General features: G+C 41.6%; 1 protein-coding gene across 2 annotated transcripts in view; it reads right to left on the reverse strand.

The window, feature by feature from the left end:
• Positions 1–2,480: 2,480 nt before the first annotated feature.
• Positions 2,481–25,505, reverse strand: part of WDR64 (WD repeat domain 64) — a 69,203-nt gene continuing 46,178 nt past the window's right edge. For both annotated transcript variants that reach the window (XM_081905798.1, XM_081905799.1), the window contains 13 exons: positions 23,149–23,276; positions 22,715–22,807; positions 21,443–21,536; positions 19,856–19,898; positions 18,616–18,764; positions 17,940–18,045; positions 16,913–16,974; positions 15,374–15,483; positions 13,500–13,688; positions 11,900–11,999; positions 10,866–10,946; positions 4,571–4,666; positions 2,481–3,137 (listed from right to left, as the gene is read on the reverse strand). In XM_081905798.1, the coding sequence (XP_081761924.1) occupies positions 3,072–3,137; positions 4,571–4,666; positions 10,866–10,946; positions 11,900–11,999; positions 13,500–13,688; positions 15,374–15,483; positions 16,913–16,974; positions 17,940–18,045; positions 18,616–18,764; positions 19,856–19,898; positions 21,443–21,536; positions 22,715–22,807; positions 23,149–23,276 (1,317 nt within the window). In that variant the 3' untranslated portion in view covers positions 2,481–3,071. The remainder of the gene's footprint in view (positions 3,138–4,570; positions 4,667–10,865; positions 10,947–11,899; positions 12,000–13,499; positions 13,689–15,373; positions 15,484–16,912; positions 16,975–17,939; positions 18,046–18,615; positions 18,765–19,855; positions 19,899–21,442; positions 21,537–22,714; positions 22,808–23,148; positions 23,277–25,505) is intronic.

The following is a 25,505-nucleotide window of genomic DNA, read 5'->3' on the forward strand; positions in this document are numbered from 1 at the left end:
TTCCCAAACCAGGGGTGGGAGTGCACTGCATCCAAAGGATTCAGAAGTGTGTACACACAGCATTATTTATTTATTTAAAAGCATTTCTGTGAGACCTACGAGATTGCCTTACTGCACATGCGCTCACTCGACCGCTTCGATTGACAGAATTGGCACTGCCACAGGTGTCACATAATACCTGTTCCAGTAATACTCATTGTAATAATCTGATTGCTTAGTGAGGCAGCACCTACACTTTGGAACACCCTGCCGTTTGAGATCAAGCTGGCACCTTCACTGTACTCTTTCCACACCTGCTTTTTGCTAAAAACGTTGTTTAGACAAGCGTACCCAGATGCTTTGAAAGTTCAGGCAATTATAATCTGTTTTCAGTATTGTAACTTTTGCATGTTTGAAAGTACTGGTGTGAATTTTTCTTGGTTTTCTTGTTTTTTCTTTTTGAAAACCACTTCGAGTTTTGTTTTTTTTTAAATCAAGTGCTGTACATATTTTATGAAATAAATGAATTTCTAAACCTCTAAAATCTCTTAAGGCAGTGTACAAAAAACACAAACATAAAAACAGTGGAACAGTATCATAAAAACAAGACATGAGGAAGGAACAAAAGTAGGCATTTTCAAGGTTACAAAACACAGCCAAGATTATTCTGTGTGTAGAAAAGTATTATGGGATTAATGTGCATAACAACACACACTCCATTAGAAGTTAACTTTTATAAAAATGACCTTAAGAAGCATGTAAGTTCCATTAGGCTCTGTTTTCTCCATAGGAAGATGAAATCGAAAATGTAATCACAAAGCATCACACCGGTCGTGTCAAGCAAGGTCAGAACATACCTGGGAGACCTTTAATGGATGCATAAGTGGTGCTGAGGACTCCATGCATTCATCTGAGAGCCAGTTCACGCACAGAATAAGGGTGTGCACTTGAAATGTGTGGGCTAACACATCTTAACCAGCACTCAACAAAATTCTGAGTTGTTGCATAAAGCATTTTGACATGAGATTCCTACACACAGGTTTATCAGCTAGTACCAGAAGCGCAATCCGAAAAGCATTTAAACCAATCTGTTCACACTTAAAACAACAGCGTTACATTGAAATTTCACAGCTACTGTAGGTGACTTGTAGATGGTTGGGTCACAAAATTTTTACCCCTGCTTACTTTATAGCCACTCTGTGAACACTTTTTTTGCCTTGAAATGGGAGGCATGGATACCTATGTAAATCAATCAACAGATGTTTCTTAAGAAATTACACATTAGGATAATATTAAGACAAGAAGAATCCCTTAAACATGGATCAGTAATATTAAAATATTGATGACTGATAAAACGTTACATTTTGTAAAGCATTTACAGTGATAAGTAGCAAGAAGTCCATCATTAGACTGGGCAGGGCAGCTTTTCCCAACCTCCATATAATTTGGACTACAATTCCCATCACCCCTGCCTATTGACCATAATGGCTGGGCCTGTTGGACGTTGCAGTTCAAAACATCTGAACCAAGTTGGGGGGGAAGCAAGAGTAGAGGGTGACCCATCTATAGCAGGACTCACTTGGAGCAGGGTCTGGGACAGAAGACAAGAGCCCCAACCCATGTTCCAGTGTCATTAGCAAGTACGGTAGGTGCCCATCTTGAAGGATTGCATCATGGGCAGATTGTTCCTCTGGTTGCTCCCAGGGAGCGTGGTACAACACAGAGGCCCAGTAATGTGAGTGGACTTGCACCCCTCTTCTTATTTCAAGGAAGGAAACTGGTTTATCTACCTTGTCACAGCTAGTTTGCATGAGAAGTTAAAGATTTCCCCTGAGTCCCCATTTGTTTCATGTATTTGGAAGGGATATAACACAGGCTCATTTTCTCAGAAATATTTCTATATGTTGGGTTCTCTCTCAGTGCCAGGAAGACTGGCTTACTTGGCTATTCTATATGCCAGACAAATCTTATTGCACTCATAATATAAAGTGTGTACTGTACTTGCATATAAGCTAGTTTGAGAATGTGACGTCCCTCCCCTGCCAGTGCCTCATCAGCAGGATTAGGTAAAGGTAAAAAAAACCCTGACAGTTAAGTCCAGTCGCGAACGACTCTGGGGTTGTGGTGCTCATCTCGCTTTACTGGCCGAGGGAGCCGATGTTTGTCCGCAGACAGTTTTCTGGGTCATGTGGCCAGCATGACTAAGCAGCTTCTGGCAAAACCAGAGCAACACATGGAAACGCCATTTACCTTCCTGCCAGAGCGGTACCTATTTATCTACTTGCACTTTGACATGCTTTTGAACTGGTTGGCAGGAGCTGGGACCGAACGGGAGCTCACCCTGTCACGGGGATTCGAACCGCCAACCTTCTGATCGGCAAGCCCTAGGCTCAGTGGTTTAGACCACAGTGCCACCTGCGTCCCAATCGGCAGGAAGTTTTCAACATGATCCAGAAGGGTAATCTTAGCCTTTTGCAGCAAAACCAACAGAGAGCCTCATAGCATCTTAAAGACTAGTAACTTTATTATGGCATATAAGTTTTCATGGACCAGAGTACAGTTCATCAGAGGCACAGTATCTTCAACTAGCAGGTATGAGTGTACAGAGGACAGGAAAAACTGCAAACATTGGGGTAAAAACGGCAAAGACATGTAAAAAGCACAGTCTGTAACAATTCAACTCAAGTCTAAATTAACACCAACAAACACAGAAATTGTTCCCAACAGCAGTAACTAGTGAAAACACAATCATTTTAGCACTGCTCAGTAAATCAACACCTGAGGTGGAACAGGAAGCCACGGTTTGCATCGAAGCCCAAATAAACAGAATTAAATTTAGTTATTCGTTCTAGTTCAGATATAGTGTGCTGGAGTCTCACTTTAAAATTCCTCTGTTGGAGTACAACAATGATATTAACGGGAAAAGAAACGGCTGAAAATGATGTCTGTCGGCTTGTGCATGCCTAGTGTTTCAGATACAAAAATCCAGAGATCTTTCCTTTTGTGTTATCACGATTTTATTTTCACCAATGTTCATTGCAACACATCTTCCTGTTTCATGGTTTTCATACTTGGATTGGCATTAGAGGAGGTTAGTAAGGAGGGGCCTGAAGGGTTTTTGCAGCTTTTGCAGCTTTTGCAGCGACCACACGCGATGGCTGTAAGAGAAAGAGCAGAACAAATGCTTACTTATGCCCATTTTAAGGCAAAGTAACCCAAATAGTATGTGAGCATTATACCAATCTTTGCACAAGATCCTGAATATCAAAGGCGGTACCAGCACACATGAGTCTATTACAATCAGAAGACCCAATCTCTCTTCCCACCTTCCGTGATTCTTGTGCAGCCCTCTTGTTAAATTGCTTTGCTTGCTTTTGGTCCAGATCTTGCAAAAGACATATGAGTTTTTAAAGGAAGGCGGCTAGGATTTAGCTTAAGGAGGTTGACTGACGGGAACTATAGGGCAAGTGGGAGCAGCTTGACTACAAGCACATAGTAGTCAAGAGGTTTGTGGTGTTCTAAACATAGAGGTTTGTGGGGTTCTAAACAGGTAGAAAGGTTCAGCAACGGTAAGTAGTTTCCCTACAGCTAATGCTGAAAAACTAGTACTACTTAAAGCCACAAGAGTCAGTCTTCCTTGCTTTATGGTTTCAGCTTGCCTTGCAGGAAAGAAGGGGTGGTCTCTTCTCTGCTCCACCCTACTGCTAATGGGGCCCTGTCAGACAACTTCTGATTTGGCAGATGAGAAGAGCAACATTAGAATATGTCTGGCTTTCTTACACTCCCATCTGTTACACTCTTACACTACTGACAATACACTCCCCTGTACTTCTTTGCCAGCATTTGGGGGGGGGGGGATATTTGCTTGGAGGGAGGGATGGGCTAATCTGTCCATTTCAGTTTCTTTCCATTTTGTAATTTTTCCACTCTTAAGTTCGGATCTCCACATTTCCACATCATTGTGACACCCCCCCCCCCCAAATCGTTGTAAAAACCAACCAGCATTTTAGGGCAAATTTCACCCAAAATACATATATTTGTATGCAATTTCCCCAACACATACATCTTTGCAAAGCAAATTTTCCCCACTATAACTATTTTCTGTATGTTATTTTCACAAATATATATGCACACTTTAGTATTTGCATTTTTGTACATATCACTTGGCTAGAAAACTGCCTTTCAAAATTCAGAGAAGGGCAAATTTCAACATATTGTTTTGGAAAGGGCAGATTAGGGAGGTTTGCCTATAAATGCAAAGTGAATTGGATTTCTCCCCCATCCTGGCTTGTAGACTTTGAAGGTTCACTGTGATGAAAAAAGAATGCTATAACCATGTTATAACAGTTTACTGTTTTGCTTTTTGCACTTTATTATTTGTCCCAATCTTAATTTCATTTTTGCAAAACAAACTATCCACAGCCAATTGACCAAGAAGTAGCCAAACAGATGTGTCAGTTCAGAAGGTGAATTATTTGAATGTAAGCAGATTCGGTTGTATTGCCTGAAATTTAAAATCCAGAAACTCCCTCCACGCGCCTCCCATTCTTAGACATAACATGCATGCTACACGAAGAAACAGTACACTTACTGAATGGGAAATAATTCTGCTTCTCATGCCAATACTGTCAACAGAGTCTTCCTGATCCTTTGTATGAATAGGTTTAATCTTCGGAGGAGTTGCAACCTTTTACAAGTAATTTAGAAAAAAATCAAGAATTATGTGGACAGGTGCAACATTTGTGTAATCTGCACTAAGGAAAAATCCCTTAGTCAGCTTCTTGCTGTTATTTATATAAAACACTTTTGATGTACAAGTTTTTTACATTTCTCATGTCCAGCCTCACAGCAATCCCCTTGCAGTAGGTCAATATTATAATTTCTTTTTCAGAAGGTAAACTGAGGCTGAGATAGACGTTATTTGCCAGGGAAATGTAATTAACACATACATAGCTGAGGTATCTGAAGAAGTGTGCATGCACACGAAAGCTCATACCAAGAACTAACTTAGTTGGTCTTTAAGGTGCTACTGGAAGGAATTTTTTTTGTTATAGCTGAGGTAGGTGTGATTTATGCCAACAATGCTCTTCTGCATTCTAAATAGGACCCACATGACAAGTATCTATGCAAAAGCATAAATGGCCACAAATCTGACATCATGAATGGGATTGTCCATAAACCAGTGAGAAAATATCCCCAACTCCTGGGACATTCTGTAATTGACCTTATGGTGGCCATTGTGGAATACTTTTAATGGAAGAATACAACGCAAAAATTCATCAAGCAGTTTCAGCTTGCAGTGGGTGAAATGGAGATAAATAATTCACAAGTTAATTAGATGGTCAATACCAACATATCTGTGCTATCTATGACTGTTTGCTGTGAATGGTTCACTGCCCACTACAGTTGTTAATACTATAACCTCAGTAATTATCACCAACTTGGTACCGTGAAAGGTTAAAGGTGTGCTTATAACATTTATTGAAGGTCTCAGGGACTTTAATTTAGTCATCTCATAGCCATTCAACTTATAAATTTCTTCTTCATATGACTGACCACTGGGATTTATCTTCCTGCTTCTGATAAAGTCCATGAAAGCTCATGCCATAATAAGTTAGTTATTTAGAGTGCTTCAAGGCTCTTTGGCTGTTTTTGAGAATGGGAAATAAATGATGTGGGTGCTGAGGTGAGAGTTAAACTGATGGGTTTTTTATCTGTTATTTTTCAAAGTTACTTTCTGAGTAGTGCCAACAAGATAGGACTCATAAGAATGATAACATTGCTTGCCTATGTAGGCACGTTGGTGTTCATTTATTTAAGGGGCCATAATGAACTTTGTGAAATAAATCTACAGATGCTTCTAGACTACAAAGCCTTTTATACCAATATACCTGTCCTCTCATGCCAATTTTTGCCATTTGTGGTGTACAGATAGCCTGAAGTGAAACCACTCCACCACCAACATTTTCCTGCTTACAAAAATAGCCTTTTGGCAACCCAGCAAGTAGTGACCTAAAAATCTTACCAATATGGTGTCAGGTTATAATTTCCAAAAAAAAAAAAAAAAAGGAAACTTGTTCTTCTGGCTTTTGCTTTTGGAACAGTGTCATTCTTTTGGTCACATCTACATGGTTTGAAGAATCCCAGCTGATTACCTTCTTCAACTATTTCCCCCAAGACAGTATAGCTTGTGCCCGTCTGACCTCTTCTTGAAAAACTTCCAAGGAAGAAGATCCAACAGCCCAGTCAAGACAGCTGCTTTCGCTGAGGTACTGTTTCTTCTTCAAAACCCGTATCAATTTTACACTCTAAAGAATCCACCCATGAACTGTAAGTTCCATTGCCACCATATAAAATGCATGTTTATTCCAGAACATGGATGCTGCAAGTGGTGCATGTTCTCTGTATTTGCCTCCCTTCATTTTAAAACCATTCATTCTTGTGCTGTCATTAGTGGGCAACATGTACAGCTGTCTCCCTGCCTTGTTTTGTTGTTAGTATTCACTGTCAGCAAACACCACCCTCCTTATTTGAGATCCATCCTGCGCCTTTTTACTCAGAAGTACGGTAATTAAGGATGGAGAGACCCATTGTGGTCCTGTCTGTTCCACTTCTACAAAGGGACAGAACTACACCTGTCTTGTTTGATTTTTAAAAGGGAAAACCTTTTAAGTCAGCATGAAATAAAAGCATCTACAAGGTAGTCTGAGAGCTCCAGTGGTGCCTTTGTCCATTTTAAATCCACCACCCCACACCTATAAAAAATTCCAGAAATAATCCAGCTACTAGCATATGGTTGTTTGGTTTGTTTGTTTGTTTGTTTTGCTGCTGTGCACTTTGAGTAGAACAGAGCAAGTCCCCACTGAGAGTGACAGAACTTGAAGGCACTTTATTGCTCTCAGCCCCCATGACCGCAGATTCTAAAATGGACTAAAGTAGAGTAGTGAACCAATCCAGATAATCAGGATCTGGCTGGATCAAATCAAGTAAATCCTTCTCTATCCCTATAAGTAATTCTAATATGCATTGTTGTGCGCATTTTGTGAATGAGCTCCCCATGGCATTTCTTGACTGGCTGCTGTCGTTACTGAAATTATGTGATGCAACTACCTATATGTTTTAATTGTTGTCACTTGCTGATCTTAATTACTTTAATGCACACTGTGAACTGCTTTGAGATTGATAAAGGAAAAGCACTAATTAAGTTTAAAACAAAAACAAAAAAACCCGGCATTTAAGTTTTTAAGAGTGCTTTGGATTGCAATCTCTTTTCTATAAGCAAGATACACCTGTTGCCTTTAGCCTGCCCTGACAGAATCTGTCTTCTACATGAAGAGTAGCTTGTAGTAGCAAAAACACTTAGCTGTGCTGAATGAAGGAGAATTTCTATTACTTCTGTAGAGATGGAAAGTGATTTTGGCTCATTTTCAATTGCTCATATATTACTCTCTCTAAATATTTCTCTAGAAAGGTGGTTTGCTCATGCCAGGTATCTCCCATTGTATATGTGTGAACTTAATTTTCCTTTCCTGTATGTTAAAAAAAAGTCTAATATTTCCTTGTTGACTTTCATTTTGTACCCCAGTGAAAAGCGAGAGAGTCACATTCTGCAATTACTTTTGTTATTTGTTTTTAGCTCTATATAACGTATTTTCAGATGTGTCTTTTTCACAGTGCAATCCTACACTCAAGTTCAATTGCACTTTTTCTCAGTTAAGCAGGTATAGATAGGACTGTGGCCTTAATGCACAAATCCCAATTGACTAAGAGTTGAAATGGAGAATGTGGGTTTTCTGTAGCTTGGTGCACATTTTGTTAGGGTGTTTTCCTATTAAACAATACATACGTGATGCAATTGGAGCTTTCCAAGCAGTTGTCCCATGAGCGCAGCACCGTTTGTGGGTTAGTTATCAGCAACAGGAAAGTCTCAGACATGGGATAGTGTATGTATGGGAAAGAGTGGAAAGGGTGTAAAGGGTGTCAGGATCAGGTCCATACCTGATTTTGTGCCAGTCTTTTATTCAGCAGACTGTCAAGCTATTTAAATAGTCAAATTTCCAATCCTTAACAAAATGTCATATTAAAATTCTCGACTTCTGAATCTGCTTTGCAGTATTTGAAGCCAACACTGTAATATTGGAGAGGAGCAGATCAGAAAGGTTGCTTAAAGTTGGTCAAACCTGTTAGCCAATTCAGCCAAGTCCATCCTTTTGTTAGGTAAACTACAGGCAGTCTATTGTCATGGGAACTCAATATTTAGAAAATTGGTTTTCCATGCAGGAAGATTTTGGGAATGTTTCGAATAGGAAACTTGATCAGAGAAGAGAGCAGTTCTTCTGCCTTCCCAGCTAAGGAAGAGGCAATTCAGGTGTTGGTGTGTGAAGAGTGTTTTTGGGATTCATAGGGTGTTGGCTGTTTCTATGGAGATCTGTTGTAGGGGTAGTGAACTTTGGCTATAAGTTGGTTAAACTTTGGCTAAATGTGTGTCCCCATTTATGATCAAAATGCATATTTGTAAATAAACCCAAGTACAACAAAACACAATTAAACCTCCAAAAAACATCTAAAAAGAACTAACCCTGGGTAAGTGCTGTGCCCCTGGAGCTTCTCACCACTCAAATATATGAACATTATTTTAAAGGCAAGAACAACATTTTATGGCTGACACAGCTTTTGGAATAATGTACTTCCCCCAAATAGAACTACTGAAATGTGTTATATTTCTATTGTTACTTGTCTTTAACTTCCTGTGACTTTGTGACAGTGATATTCTTGATTTGTAACTGCAGAGTTGAAAAAAAATGGAAGCGAATGTTTTTCAGGTTTTATTGCTTCTCTGTCAGAAAGCATGCCACAAAATTCTTTTAAACTAATAACGGGAAATGGAAGACTGACAGTTGTCCTAAAAAGCCTAGAGAAGATTCATTTGTTTCTTGACTGCCTTGCAATCTGTATACTGGTACAGAAGACTGCAGTGTAACAGAAAAATGAATTTAAGGCTCAGCTTTAAGGCCCATAAAGTGTCTAGAGCATCTAGGAGCCAACTGGGACAAACCTCTGTCATGCTAGGCCCCAGCACACAATAGCAATTTTCATCTTACCCAGCACATGTACCATGAAAAGTTCAAGCTGGTCTCTGATCATAATAAATTTCATGTTTCATGTTAGCAGGAAAGGTCAGAGATGCTGGAAGAAAGGCCTAAACATCTGGAAGGCACCATATTGGCAAAGTCTAGCCAATGACATGTTCGTGTTTGTTTTTTCCTGAAAACTTCTCTCATTGCCTATTCACATCCAGTGTATATCACAGGCATAGGCAAACTTGGCCCTCCAGATGTTTTGGGACTACAATTCCCATCATCCCTGACCACTGGTCCTGTTAGCTAGGGATCGTGGGAGTTGTAGTCCCAAAACATCTGGAGGGCCGAGTTTGCCTATGCCTGGTATATCATATCACACATCAGTCCAAGATTCTATGAGAGCGGGAAGAGTCACAGTATCACTAAGATGGGAAGGCAAAAAACTTGAGTGAAGGAAAGACAGATATCGAGCAGTGGCAGAACTGGAATAGAGGTGAATGAATCTGACAACAATGATAGTAACAATAGCACCTATATAAGACTTGTTAATGTTCAAAGTACTTCACATAAATAGCTCAGTAATTATTACAATAAAATTTAACAGGGTCGATTCCAGCATTCCACTCCCACTTACATAAGGAGGTAGAGGCAAATTTCTCTGATTTCCCTGTCCACTGAAAATCTGCTCTGTGAGATGAGAACCCTCTAGAACAGCATGGCAATGTGTGCAGGGAGTTGGAAGGAGAACCAGTGGAAATTGCCTGTCCTCTCCCTTCCATGAGCGGGAGCCTCTGCTGGACTGCAGGACCTTCCATTAGCAGAAGGGCACCTCTAGCCCTTACCTAATGCCTATATATTGTGGTATGGGGGAGATGGTGGCTTCCCTAAGGCCATTTAGTTCAAGGAAGAGTTGGGAGCCTGAACCCAGGATTTCCTCATTCACATAATAACAACAAGCAGAGCTTCTTGGAGTTTGCATAATCAAGTCTTCTGAGGATAGCGGGAGGAAACAAGAAGGTGAGGGAAGGTGACAGCATGTATTAAGGTGGAATGCAAAAATTGGTTCTCCTTAGATAAAGAAAGCTCAAGGCAGCCTTCCCCAACCTGATGTCCTCCAGCTGTTTTAGACTACAGCAGAATCGTCCCTTGCCAGAATGGCTATGCTGGTTGATGAAAGTTGTAGTCCAAAACATCTGGAGGGTGCTAGGATGGGGAAAAACTGAGCTGAGGAGCAATGTGCACAGCCAGGTCAAAATATATGGTATATAGTACAATCCTGTGTGTCAGAAGTAAGCTCCATCTCAATTGAGTTTAATGGGACTAGCACATACTGAGTTGAATGGAACTTGCTTCCAGTTAAGTGCGTACAGGATTGCAGTCTAAGTCTGTGATCACATGCTCGTTTTCCTGGCAGCAATTCCCACTGAACTCAGCAGGACCTGCTTCTGGGTAAGTAGGCATAGGATTGTGATATAACTGTGGCTCAGTATCTTGTCTACAGACAGCCCCGGCATTATGACAACGTGCTGAATGCAGGTGTTTTATAGCCCATATGTGATGCTCAAGGCCTTAGTAAAAGTCAAATATTACTCGCTATAATAGGTGAGCCAAAATGTATCTTACAGGACAGTTGATATTTTATAGGAAGGAAACAAAACTCAGAGCAGAAAAGGAATAATTCAAGCTCAGTAAAAAGGAGATACTTAAATGAGAAGCAAATGGTAGCAATTCACAATCTGAGACATTGCTTAATTTAATGTTTCTTCCATTACGAAACATTTATTTAAGCAATTACTTTGAACTCACCCTGTATATAGGTATAGACCCAAATACAACACCAGTATCTTTGCTGCCAGATTTGAAACTTTCCAGGGGGTGTTTGTTAATCTAGAAGACACAAACAATACCATCATATTTTCATTTCCAGCAAAACTCAAAAACAAATACTAATAATGAAATAAATAAAAAGCCCCACCACATCTAGTTGTATAGGATTTAGTACATTCAGTGATGTAACATTGTGGCCAATACCAGAACAGAAACATGTATCTACAAATGAAAAATCAAATAAAATCTGGTACTACTGTTAAAATTGTCAAATCAGGGCTCAGAATGTGCTTTTTTGAAACCTTCTTCTGACCTTCATTCTAACAGTCAAGGGTCTGGAGAGGAGCCTGCATTGTTTGGTGACACTGGAAGAATTGGTGACAATGTACCCCCACCCCTATGCATGGATGCAGTCTTCACATGTTCAGGCCTTAAAACAGCTGGAACTGTGGCTTGTTAAGGATACTGGAAAGTACAGCTCCAGGGGGATTGAACTATGGTTCCCATGATTATTTGTGGGGGGAGTCATGTGATTTCTATGAATGGCTTGCACCATAAAGTAGCAACAAACCGGAAGCACCCATTATATTTAGGATGGACACACACCCCCTTCCAAAATTCAGTTAATCATGATTTGCACATGCAACTCTATCTAGCATGGTCCACTTCTATGAGTGGCTTCATGAATGAACATTGTCTCTACAGATGGAGGACCCTTCCTTTGAAGATCACAGAGCAAAAATGAGAAAACAAAGTACATAATAAAAACAAGAAGAAACCAATACCCCCCCCCAAACACATTTAAAGGGACATAGAATGTTAATCAGCCAAAGGCCTGGTTAAGGAGAAACGTTTTCACCTGGCAACTAAAGATATGGATGGCCACCTGTGATAGATGCTTTAGCTGAGATTCCTACATTGCAGGGGGTTGGACTAGATGACCCTTGGGTCCCTTCCAATTCTATGTAATGGCAGTTTTAGGGAGTTCTGACATGACAATTGACTCTTAGTACCATAGGAGAAGCCAGGGCTTTGAAAAACTTGAAATCTTGATCAACTTCAAAAGGGCCAGGCTTTTTCAATGACAAGGAGCTTCTGGTCAGAGTCTTCCATCTGGAAAAGAAGAGAGGGAAAGATATTGTAGTTACAAAACAAAATAAACTGAATGTCATAATCATGCGAGATAAATATAAAGTATAACTTGCAATAAAAAAATAATTGCAATAAAATTTAGAAAATTTAAAGCAGTACAGCTTTGCCCTTTTCAGGCTGCAGCCGGAAGCACAGTAAGACTCACTGGCCACCGAGGGACTTGTTTCTGTGTAAATATACATAGGAATGCTCTGCAGATGGATGGCCCCATAACTAAGAAATACATCTTTTCTACAAAGGTAAATTCAAAAGGATGTAAATGCTCCACATATATAATGTGAATGGTGGAGTTTTGGGAACTGAGAAGAGGGGAAGCAAGTCATGTTAGTTTGCAGAAGCTGACAGCTGATTGGCAGGTGCCTGTGATAGCCTGAATTACCTCACCCCTACCCTGCAGGGCAGTTGTTCCATTTTAAAAAGTTACCTTTTAAAAAAAGGGCATAAACCAACATTTAATGGCATAAACATACAAGCAGTGCTTTAAACAATAAAAAAAAGTTTGCAGCTGCCTAATAGTTGTGGGTGGGTGTGCTTAGGAGGGATATCTGCATTTGAACTGGTAGTAAGTACATCTATCAAATGTAGTGCAAAAGCATATGGGACACAGGGATTTCACCCTGTGGATGAAGGAATTGCTGACTCCTGACTTAGGAGTATGGGCCCTAAATGAAAGTGCTGAACCTAATACCATGATGCTGAATTGTATTGTTGTCATTTATTATTTATAGACTACCATTCATTGCAATGTGTATTACAAAGGACAGCTTTCACAGGTTCTAACCCCAAAGGGCAGTTATTTATACCTCTCTTAAACCTTAAATGTGCATTCACAACTCATTTGAAATATTAATTTTATTTCACGAGCAAGCTGTGGAAATCTTTATATGGGCATAAAGGTAACTGGAAGCTATATATATTATATATATATTTTAAAACAGCTGCTTAAAAAGTCACAACTTCATTTATTAATGTGAATAATTATCTTTGTCTCGTATCAGAACAGGGTGGAGAGAAAATGAAGAAAGTCAACCCCTTGCTGATTTGTGGAAAGGTTTCGGGGACACTGTCCTTCAGATCAGCTGTGGCATCTGCGAAGTTTCACAGGCATTGCTGAGCTTCGGGGGGAGGATATTGTGGTGACTGACAAAAGTTTTGTGACAGTGAGATGGTAAGTGGGTAGAAAGGATATTTTGGTCCATACTTGTGGCCACAACCCACATTGTTTAGCCTCAGTTCAGTGTATTCTGTAGTAATTCTATATAGCAGAGATGGGGAACCTGTTACTCTCCAGATGTTGTTTTCATCATTCCTGACCAATGGCCAAGATGGCTGAGGATGATGGGAGTTGGAGTCCAACAGCTGCTGGAGGGCCACAAGTTCCCCATCCTTGCCTTATACACAAGTTCCTATAGAAACTGCAGGTGTTTCTCCTCATGCAATCTAATATGTGGCCAATCTTACTTCTCTCTGTCAAGGACCAGAGGATATTCAAACTTCTGCTTTTTATCCATATATTTGCTGTTGTCTCTTATGCTGAAGGGGATTTCATTCACGTCACAGGGCAAAATGATATCTGCGGATTCCAAGAGTTCGAACAACCTGCGCTGGCCAAAGTAACCAATGTAGTGTCCATCGGGTGCATGCCAGAGCCTGTGTGCGGAAGAAGGCCAATAAAGAAATGTTTAAACAATATCGATTTCTAAACAGACTACTAACCAAATACTAACCAAAAATGAAACAGATTTCCACTTGGAAAGAACTGGAATGCTCACAGTGTAATATATTAAGAACCAGTGCTCAAAACCTCTTTGTCTGTAGTGGTTAGCCTGTGGCAGCTGACAGAAAAGTAGTTATTCAGCATGTCCACCAGGAGCAGAAGCTGCAGTCAGGCACAAGAACATCTTTGGCAGTTTCTGGGATCACAGTGCTCCAACTGGGCCCATGGTGAGTGTTTGCCCTGGGCCCTCTTTCAAAAAATTCCCCCCAAACAACTCTCACTGGCTTTCAGCAGTGGCCATATTTTTTTTGGGGGGGGGGGAGTAACCATGATTTTTCTATACAGGACCCTGGAAGTCAACTCAACTTTTGAGGAAAAACATGGCTGCCATTGACATGGAATTCTACTCAATACAGTGGTACCTCGCAATATGAAATTAATTCGTTCTGTGAGTTTTTTCGTCGTGCGAATTTTTCGTCTTGCAAAGCACAGATTCCCATAGGAATGCATTGAAAATCAAACTTGCAAGACGTTTTCGTCTTGCGAAGCAAGCCCATAGGGAAATTTGTCTTGTGAAGCAACTCAAAAAACGAAAGACTCTTTCGTCTTGCGAGTTTTTCGTCTTACGAGGCATTCGTCTTGCGAGGTACCACTGTATTGATCCAGAGCAGAACTCCAACGTATAGTTAGCAGAGTAAAAACTTAAGCACGTTGCAGGATTCCCCCCCCCCCCCAAATAGACCAGAGACAATTATCTTTTACCCAGCAGAGCTTTACTGCTACTGAAGGCAAATGAGCATAATGGTGACAAATCCAATACATTCAGGTTTGGCACTGTCCATAAGAAATCCAGCTGCAGCAGACTTAACTTAAAGATACAATAACTTATAATAAGACTATATACACTATATACAGAATACCATATCAGAAGGAAAGAGATAGAAAGAGAAAGAGAAACCCAGGCTCCTTCTGGCCTGTTATTATAGTCAGCATGACCTTGACAGAAGAGATAACAGAACCAGTTTAAGGCAGCTGTACTCAGCTTCTCTGAAGGAATAACCCAAATACCATGAACCTTCTGCTTGTTTCTTTCACACAGAGAAGCTTCCAGAACCCTCCTGAATTAACTAGAATGGGAAATATCTCTACACATCAGATCAATACTTTGTGTACTAAGAAATCCAAACTGACAGCCATAGGCAAGAGAAACCTCCAAGAGCCCAGCAAAAGTTCTAGAGAGGCCCAGCAGGAGAAAGGCCAAATGGTTGGCATTTACTGAGTGACCCCTCAATGCTAGAACTGGCCCTCTCTGCAGTTTTCCATACAGTATCCCAGGCCACGCTGTGATATTATTCGCCAGCGTGCAAAACTGTGACAGGGGTCACATTCACACCATTCATTTAAAGCACATTTATACCACTTTGGAAACCATGGCTTCTCTCAGACAATCCTGGGAACTGTAATTTACCCTTCAGAGCTACAATTCCCAGCACCCTTAACAGATTACACTTCCTAGGATTCACTGGGGAAAGCTATGTGTTTTTAAATGCCCCACCAAGTGGACAAAGCAACTCCGGCATAGGCCAAATTCAAATGCTTACCACTAATTGTAACTAACCTGACAGAACTATCACTAGCAGCAGTCACCACAAGGCATTTTTCTTCTTCATAGAACAAGCTGACTATTTTGGCGGAATGAGCTCTCCAGCAAATTTGTTGCTTTATATGCTGCAGAATAAGAGAGGTTAGCAATACGTGAGACAGCTTTGGTGGGCATTGAGAAGCTCTAACATTTAAGGAGCTGATGTGAACAGGTGTAGGTAAGACATCCCAACACAGCTAACCAACTCTTTATTTTACTTTCACATATTTAGAAACAGGTTCACAGCTGGAAGGATTCAAACTGCTGTACAAGATAAAAGGAGAAAAAAATACAAAACCCACCAACTTTAAATACAGTAAAACCACCTAGATGATCAGGGAACCTTGCTACCAGTGCAGACTGCATACGGTTCTGAACATTTTGAATTGAAGGGTGGAAAATGAATGCTTTAAATAAATACTGGTTCGGTCCTCCAGCGTGGAAGTACATCATATCTGGCAGGAAACAGGCCTGTCTGTGTCTCCATCAAAGATGGACATCAGGCCTCAGGCACAGCTACAGAAAAAAGCTGCTCCATTTTCAGACCAGGAGGGTTGCTATGTACCTCATTGGCTCCATGGGCCAGATTCTTATCAGGATCGGGCCAAATTGCTAGAAGGCAATGGTTTCTTTCCTCATTTTAGCAGCAGTTTTTGGGATCCCCTCCTAATACGATGGTAAGAAAACCTTCCTGTTTCCGCCGGAAATTCTGATGCAAACCCTTTCTTGCTTCAGAATTGCTCTTTCATTGTTTTAGCAAGGGATTCCATGCAGGTTTGCATAGACAGTGCCATGGTTGTCGGCTGGGAAACAGATATACACAACAAACACAGGATATAACTGCACCCTTGTGCCCATCAGAAGATGTCACGAAACTATCCTTGTGGGGCCAACTTGGGTCTATTGGCTGGAGGGCCCTCCTAGAGTACAGGACCCAGGGCACAGGCCCTGACACAAACTTGCATAGGATAATTTTTGTATAAAATGCCTCTGGGAATGGTGGGTGGCACCAGTCATAGCTGCCCTAAAGGCAAGCAAGTAATTAAAAAAAAAAAAAGGTGAGAGGGAAGGAAAGGGAAGGCCAGCCAAGAGATTCATAGTTCAGGCCCTCTGGGCTACCCCCAACAACACCCTTCATTCAGATAATTAGTGAGGTGTGGTAACGAATATGATTAAAGTGATTATAGAATGGATTTTTTGGAGGGTGAGGTGGGCTGACCATTTGGATTACTTGTCAAATCACAAACATGTGCCAGATTTTATAAATTTTCTAGAATACAGTAAGCCCTGGTCCAACCATAAACCCTGGGTCAAACACAAAGCCTCATGTTTTCAGGATTATACTAGACCTTCACTGTTCTTTACATTTTATTTAGCCGATCTTTTTAACATGAAAGTTCTGATTTGCAGTGTAAGCAAGGAGAGAAAATGGGCAAAATGGCATTGGTAAGGGGATATCTATTTTCCATGTAATAAGTGAATTAAAAGCAAGCACTTGTTTTCCAACTGCCTCACCTTGTTGGTATCCTGTGGATCTTCTAAGAAGGAGCCAATATGCCACCGTATAACATGCCCCTCTGCAAGAGAAATGCCCCATCAAAAATAATATGTACACATATGGATCAGGAGCAATTTGAGATAATTTCATGGCTTATGACATCCGTAAATAATGACCAAGATGGTTATGGATCAGTCTTTAAATTAATAGGATTTTACAGGTTCAGATAGAGCCTTTTTGAGGCTGGCACCTTACAATCAGATTGTTCAGACTCAGAAAGGTCAATGATAGTTTGTAACAGTTTGGTAAGGACCACTGTCAAGAACCCCCTTTTGTTTATGAGAAGATTTGGTTAATACATTAAACATAATGTAAAATTAATGTTGTGGTCAATTTCCCTTGATATGGTAGAGTTTTAAGATTCTGGTTTTGATTTAAATTATGATTACTGAATCTGGATTATGTACCCAGTTTACAGCCCTAATTTTCCAAGATGTGATTTGTTCTGTGTTGTTTGTTTAAAGAAATTGTTACATGATTTACCATTTATTTTGTATCAGGATAAGAATAACTGTTCATTTGACAATATACAGTAGCCGAGCACTTTTTATATATCTGAAAAACTAATAAAAATATTTTTTAAAAAAAGAAGAAAAAGTTCACTTGGCTACTTCCCTGTTGCTGAGCACTGATTCCCCAGGGATTCCTCAGAGTAAAGTATTATTTGCTTGGTGTTTATATGCATGTTTAAACCAACGTAATTAAGACTACAGCCTTCTATTCCCTCCCCTTTCCTCCCTTTCTGAGGAGACATACGCAGGATTTCTTTTTAATTTTATTTCACACTTGCATGTTCTTAGTATTGAGTGCTTACAGGTATTCTTTAGTTAACTGGAGTTATATCTTCAAAAGTTTGACATGGTTTTAGTACTTTGACCAATGGCTTGGCTTTGGAAAGGGTTCAGTTCTTGTCTGCACCCATCTTTTTTTTTTTTAATTCTTTCAAATTGTTATGACAGTCTTAACTGATAAATGGTTGCTTACCTTTATTAGCGGCAAAAAGTGTTTTAGAAGATACACCAGTGCACAGTGCTGTCAAAGGAATTGGAGGATGTTTTGTGAAAGGCAAAATTTCTCTCAGTAGATCTCCCTTCACAAACAAAAACACAATCGGACTTTCTTTTAACAAAGCAGCGTTTTCTGACATTGGGGGTTTGGAGTCACACCAGTCTACTAGCACCCTAGTTAACACCGCAATCCTGACTCCTGGCTAGGGATCAGCAGGGCAGTGAGATTTGACTATTGCAACCTAAACTCTGCTGCTTATGCTCACAGGGGTGGGTGGGGGGTGCTAGCACAGCTGAGGGGCCTGAGGCTTGATCCCTTTGAGGAATCGGTTGGGCAGATCCAAAGTTGGGCAGACCCCAAATGCCCCATTTTGTAGCTTTCCAGAAGCTACTGCTGGAAGAACAGCTGGATCAGAGTGAATTCTAAACAATGATTTTTTTGTTCTACATATTTTTTAATCCTTTCCTTTGTTGATGAAGCATAAATAGTAATATAATTGTATGTGTTTCTTACAAAAATGGAGAAAGAGGACAGGAGATGTACTGTAGAAGGATAATCTTTTTGGATTATACATCCTTTGGCTGATAGCACAATACAAGGATGCTTGAACCCATTGTTTTCTACCACAATCCAGTTATGCAAAAGGACCTACCGTTATAGTCCAGAGATAAATAAAACCATCTTCATGGCCAGAGGCAAGTATAGGTCTTGAACGACGTTCTGTTTCCTGATTTGGAGGTTCTAATAAAGCAGATCCCATTGTTTTGTTCTCCAAGGTGGGAGACCCTGTAAATTTTGCTTCTAAAAGAAAGCATAATTGATTATAGGGAGAAAGCCTTTTCAGTTTTGGCTCTTCATTTGTGGAATTCTTTTCCCAATGACATCTGCCTGGCACCTTCACTGTCAACTTTTGAATGCCAGGCCAAAACTAATCTCTCCCTGTACATGCTATGTATGGACTATGACATTCTTTTCTCTGTTAGGGGCTGCCAAAGCTCTCTACTGGGGTGTGTATGTTGTTTTATGTATGGTTTGTGAATTGCAGATGTTTTAAATAGCTTGGAGAACTTTTCATGCAACAAGCAACTAATGAGAAGTTCAATAAATAGTAAGAACTTTCAGTTCATCACAATAGTGCTTATTTTTTCCTTTGAACATGGACACATACTTTATGGCAAAATGTGTTTTATACTGATATTTCAATGTCTGCATCTTCATTAACTGCCTCTAGGGCAGGGGTTGCTAAGGGGGTATAGACTTGCATGGAATTCTACATCTTGGTTAAGTCATTAAGTATCCTGCTGAGGTATAACTTGGTTCAGTCTCTGATTTCCTTGCACAATCATAAGCTTAACTTGAACTGAAAGTGACACAAGTAGATAGTGACAAAAGAGCTTCCAGATAAGTAAGGCTCAATCAATTTATTTGTTTCATCTTTGTGTAAATAATCATGATCATTATTTGGGTGTCTAGTAGTGAGTGCAGTTCGCAATTCAATGCAAGTTCATGGTCATGGTCTCCAGAAAGGGATCAGTTCTGGTAAGCAATTGCTCAAAGATAACATGCATGGGTTTACTAGTCTTTGTATACAAGATTTAATCCTTCATTTTACCAGCCTTAAATAATAATATTCTGGCAACTTCAGTTATCCACTAGCATAAGCATATTCAAACATTTAACTGAATAAGGACGTCTTCAAAACCTTTCTGTGTCATTCACTGAATGAGCATGTTTTCAAAACCTTTTCTGTGGTATTTACACATGTTTAACTATTCTTTTACTCAACCACTTGCTTAATTTCTGATAGCTATTTTTTTTTTTTTAAGTTTTCTCAAACATGGTCTTATATTAGAAGATTTTCTGCAACTTAACTCTGACATTCCAGTTCATACCTGAAGTTTCTGTTTTGGTATCAGTTTCACTTTTAACAGCATCCTGAAATTAAACAATAGTATGCATATTGAAACAGAGGTTCGGAACTGAAAATAGCTTGCATAAAAACTAAACTCTAGTTGTTGACTCCTGGGAAGAATAAAAAAATACTTCCATTCCCAGAAATGCTGACAGATTCAGAGTCCACAAATGATAGCCTATAAACCTATTCCTGTGACAGTAATAAATTTTAATTCTGATTTTTAATTGTAACCTGTGGGTGAAAGCTAGGTAATATGTTTAACAGCAATCACCACCACCATTTAATGTATTGCAATTCCACAGTTTCACAGTGCAGTCTCCCTGTAGAATCATACTTATCCTCATCTTGCTCACTGTGCATGTGCACAAATTCCTGTTCTTACAGGCCACTGTGACACTTAATGCTAAACCATGGTTCTGCATGAGCTAGGAGGAGCCCAAGCAAAGTCTCAGGCTTGCACAGTCTGCTGGTTTTTGCCAGCGTCCAATTTCACTTCCCTCTAATCTCAGCTTCTTTATCTATGAACCAGAGAACATGATTTAATGTGGCATTTTTACCTAGTTCATCACCTAACATTAATCTCCAGCTTTTGCTAGTACAGAGGCTATCATATTTCTCCCATGTTCCGATACTGAGCAGACAGTACAGCACAGCATTCTTTGAAGCACACATCACAATAATTGTAGTGATTATTGAAAACATGCTTGCATATTTGACTTTTTGCACAGAGGAGGGAACTGGCCTAGCTTGCTCAACCCGTCTCCAGCAATGATCATTAATTGCTACAAATAATCTATTCTTAAAATGTGACTTGAAGAAAGGGAAATTCTGCTCATGCACCGGCCCTTTGAGCATTCCTCGTTATATCTGGAAATGCTGCTGATGTGCATTTGAAATTACACGAGAGTACTGGGGGCTGCTGCCCTTGCTCAGTCTGCTCATCAGCCCCAATCACACACCAAACTCCTTCCTCCAATGCTCCCTTCCTTTACACTTGACCAAATGTCTGTCCCTTTACATCTTAGACATGCCCACACCTATCCCCCCCACCACTTGCTAACACAAGCCCCTTCCTCTTCCAGTTTGCTCCAAGCCCCACCAGGTTTTAAAGGAGGAAGGAGGAGCTTCAGAGACCAAATTTGCTAAACTGTCTCCCTCCACTGTTGAACCTCACTGCAGTTGTGTTTAATGGAGGAGGAAGGCACTTCACAGAGCTGTTTGCCAAGCTGCTCTTTGAAGCACCTCTGCCCTCCCCATTAAACAGTGCACCTCGGCCACCTGCTCCCCTGTTGTCACACTGGAGTTGCCGTAGCCACCTTTTGGAGACCACACAAACTGCAGCATGACAGCAGCCCTACATTTTATGTCTATAGGCAGCTCTGTATGGTTACTCTGTACGAGAGAATAACACGTGCTAACACTCCTTTCTCTCCCATGTTGCCTTTATGAAGATAAACACTTCACGCTTTGCTGTCTTGTCTGAGTTTTTTGCAAATCTAAATGTTAACATGCACAACATTCTTACAAGTGTTTTTGGCTGCTGTACAAAGGTCAAAGGACATACCTTCTTTATGCTTGCAAAGCTGCTTTCCACCTCCTGTGTAGTGTTGACATCACTCGGTTGGTCTAAACTGTCGGTGGAAGTCTCGCTAAGTTTCCTTCGCGAAAGAAGAAGAAGAAGAAGAGTTTGGATTTGATATCCCGCCTTTCACTCCCCTTCAGGAGTCTCAAAGCGGCTAACAATCTCCTTTCCCCTCCTCCCCCACAACAAACACCCCGTAAGGTGAGTGAGGCTGAGAGACTTCAGAGAAGTGTGACTGGCCCAAGGTCACCCAGCAGCTGCATGTGGAGGAGCGGAGACACGAACCCGGTTTGCCAGATTACGAGACTACCGCTCTTCATCACTACACCACACTGGCACACTGAAAGAGAGCCTCTAGGTGCCAAAGAATGTTAATAGGCATTTGAGAATGCCAAACAGAAATGCCAGAAGCTTATACCTAAAGAATACATTGTATTTACAATGAGGGCCTACTCAAAAACAAGACTGGCAGATTTCCCCAATGACTTTAAATGGCAAATGTTTTGGAGATGGGACAGAATGGAAGCAATTGCCTTTGCCATGTGGAATTTGAGCAACACCAATACCAACCTGAAATGTAACCTGATGGGTTGTGAATGAACAAGGCCAAACATGCAAGGAGCTGATTGCCCTTCCCCACATTCCTACCTTAGCAGGGGTATATACAAAGCTAAGTTAGGTTTTGTTCATCTAGCCCAGTACTGAATACTCAGTGCCTGCCATATCTACCTAAGAGAGAAGCTGTCTGTTGGAGAAGACAGCACTGGATGGACCAATAACTTAAAGACCTAAACTGTTTAGGGCCAGGTTATTTGAAGGACTGTCTTTATTGGGGAACCAGCTTGTTGGTCTGCCATTAAAATTAGATTGGTGGGCACTGGGGACAGAGCTTTTTCATGGGGAACGCCTGTGTGGAACTCCCTCCCAAGCAAATAAATAAATAAATAAAATCTTTGCCCCAATTAACAGTAATAAAGAAACACAGGAATGGGGGGGGGGGAGAAGGAGAAGCCCACTTGCATTAGTGGAAGTCTGCTTGTGTAGCACTGGCTGCCACCACTAGGTTGGAGAAACGCTCATCAGTTTCACCCAAGTCCAAGAGCTAGCTAGCTCACTGTTTCTTTAACCCAGTATAGATCTAATGCAGCACCTGCCAACCTTGAGCCCTCCAAGCAACCCCAAACACCTGGAGGGCTCCAAGTTAGCAAAAGTTGGCCTAATATGACGTAAATGCCTGATATATAGTCCACCTACCTCTCTGAGACAGCACCTCGATAGAGGAACAGTAACCCGTTGATTCCTAATAATTCTTCTCCATCTTCTTGGACAGTGTTTCCAGCTTTAAATCTGTAAAGAAAGTATTTTTTGCCTTCTAGGTATGTACTGAAGGATGCATTGGTTGGGAGCTAATTTCAACCCTTTCCAGATGTTGAACTGAGCAAGGCCAAAGGGGTAGCACATAGCTTCTGCCCAGTGACTCATATGACCCAAGCCAAGATGGAGGCAAGGAGCTGGTCTCCTCTGGCAGTGTGAGCAGTAAGAGATGATCTGCCCAAGTTCCCCACTTCATGTATCTCACTTGCTTGCTCCCAATTGTCTGTCTCTCTGCTTACTCAGAGTCGTGATCAGCCAAGGTGCATGAAGGACAGCACTGTGGCAAGAGCCCTCTCACAGCTTTCATTACTCACATGTGCCTGGCAGTGGCAGATTCAAAATCCCACATGATGATTGCGCCATTTGCACTTGCGGTAGCTAACAAATTATAACCTTCCACTCTTAGTAGGTCAAAGCATTTCACTTCAGTTTTCAGAGGTAACTGAAAGACGACAAAAGAAGACGATTGTTAAAATTTTATTTAAAAGCCGGTATGTGTTATAGTTCAGAATTTATCTGGTTAAATTTCCCCTGGTGTGTGTCACCTGCTGACGTCAGCTAGAAGCTGGGCGGAGACAGAAGCTTTTAGAAGCTAAGAAGGAGGAGTTTTTCCCTGTACTTTCACTTCTCTCTGTGTATCTGAGAGAGAAAGACGTGCCTTTGGACATGGCTGAAAGAAGCCCTGGACTTTAATGCTGTAATGTATGAATAAAGAGCTGTAAATAGACAAACCTGTCTATGTGTGCTTACAAGAAGCAAGACTGCTTTACACGCTGTGCTTCTACTCTGCTAAAAAGCCGTGACTGAAAGAAGAGACAGCAGGAGTTATTGCGCAGCTTGAGAGGAAGCCTGCCGGACCGCTGTAGGTGATTGATGCGGATCGTAAAGCTGTCTGACGTCGCGGCTCTATCGATAAGGCAAGATCGATAGATATCTCCAGAGGTTATGGGAAGGTCAGCCTACGCTCGTAAAGCAGTCGGTGTGAGCTCCAGGAACGCTTTGAAGTCAGCGTGGGTGCCGGAGAGCAAGAATGATTAATTGCCTGCTTCCGAGAGACAGTGAGAGCTTCTGATACACAGAGAGCTGGAGCTGAAAAATCGCTTCTCCAAAGACAGGTGCTGGAGGCTATTGCTATGTGAGTAAGCTGGGGCACTGGGGGGAGAAGATGGCGCAGTTCCAGAAGCATGGTTTTGAGCTTAAGCTACCATGTGAAAAGCTGACGCGCGAAGGCTGGTGGACGTGGAGTCTCCACGTAGAACTGTTATTGGTCGGAGAAAGCCTTTGGGAGGCAGTCCAGCCACTACAGAAAGCGGCTGGAGAAGCAACAGAGCTGAGTGAAGCTGAGAAGTGTGTGCTAGTATTTCTGGCAGAGAATGTAAGTGATGCGCTGAAGCCTATTGTCCTAGATGCTGAGAGGCCTGAGGTTGCATGGCTAGCACTCCGTGAGGCTTGTGAAGCAGGAGTGGAACGCCATGGCCTAGACGCGGCTGCATCAGAAGGGGAGAGGCAAGATGGCGCTGGGCACATTCTTGAGAGTCAACACACAGCTGAGGGAAGCTGTGGGCCCCCAGAGGGGGCAGAAGGGACTATTGCTGGCAGCTGTACTAGTGCTGCACCGTGCTTGTGTGAGGCGTTAGCGAAAGGCCAGAGCCCTGAAGAAAGCCCAGGAGAGGCTGAAGGATGCCCAGAAAGCCCAAGGGGGGCTGGGACAGTGTTGGGGAGCTGTTGTAATGCTTCTACACGTCTGTGTGATGGACTGAGTCCTGGAGAGGCTGGACTGGCAGGCCCTGTTCCCGGTGGATCAGCCTCTAGGAGCGCTAGTGAGCAGATCGGGGGGGCGAAGAGTTCCAAAGGCAAGTTTAAACAACTTTCGCTTTGTGCTGAAGCAGAGAGCAGCTTCAGGGGGGGCCACGCTGGTGGGAGGAGCCGTTCCAGAAGGAGGAAGGCCAGGCCAGCTGGGAGGAGCCCCGGGCAGTGTTTTTCCACTGGAGTTCAACGTCTACGTGGCAGTTGCCCCCACCGGAGCAGAGTGCCAAGGCTGGATGTTTGCAAAGACTTTTCCCATGGGAATCAGGCAGGTTTCCATGGCAACAGGCCTGGGAAGACAGGCAGGCGTGGAGCTGAGCCAGGTGGTCGTGGTAAACAGCAGGGAGAAGAGTCTTATCAGGTTTCTGCGAATATGGCAGTGTTTGAAGACGGCGGAGTGAAAGATTCCGGGATGGCCTTTGTAATAGACTCTGCAGCTAACCGCAACATGGTTCCAGAGACCCCTGCAGTCGAGAGGTGGAATTGCACAGCAGTTCCGAAGGGACAAACTATTAAGTTCGCGAATGGACAGAAAACTAGAGTTCTCAAATGTACTAATGCCTTTCTTTCTGTTTTACAGGAGACGGTGGATTTTTGTATTGTTCCAGAGATTCATCACTGTTTGTTATCTGTGCCTTATTTGTTGAATAAGGGGTTCAAAGTTTGTTTTGAAAATGATGTCTGCACAATCTCCAAAGGGGGGAGGTTACTAGCCAAAGTGCGGAAGGGACAGAATGATCTTTTCATTCTTAAAACGTCTCTTGGGGGTGAGGGGAAGGTTGAGAAAGCACAAGCGTTGCGTGCTACAGTTCCCAACCAGCGTGCTACAATTCCCGCTCATAATGTTACATGTGCATGCGTATGG

This window comes from Podarcis melisellensis, assembly GCF_964234715.1.
Source record: "Podarcis melisellensis genome assembly, chromosome: 3".
Lineage (NCBI taxonomy): Eukaryota > Metazoa > Chordata > Lepidosauria > Squamata > Lacertidae > Podarcis > Podarcis melisellensis.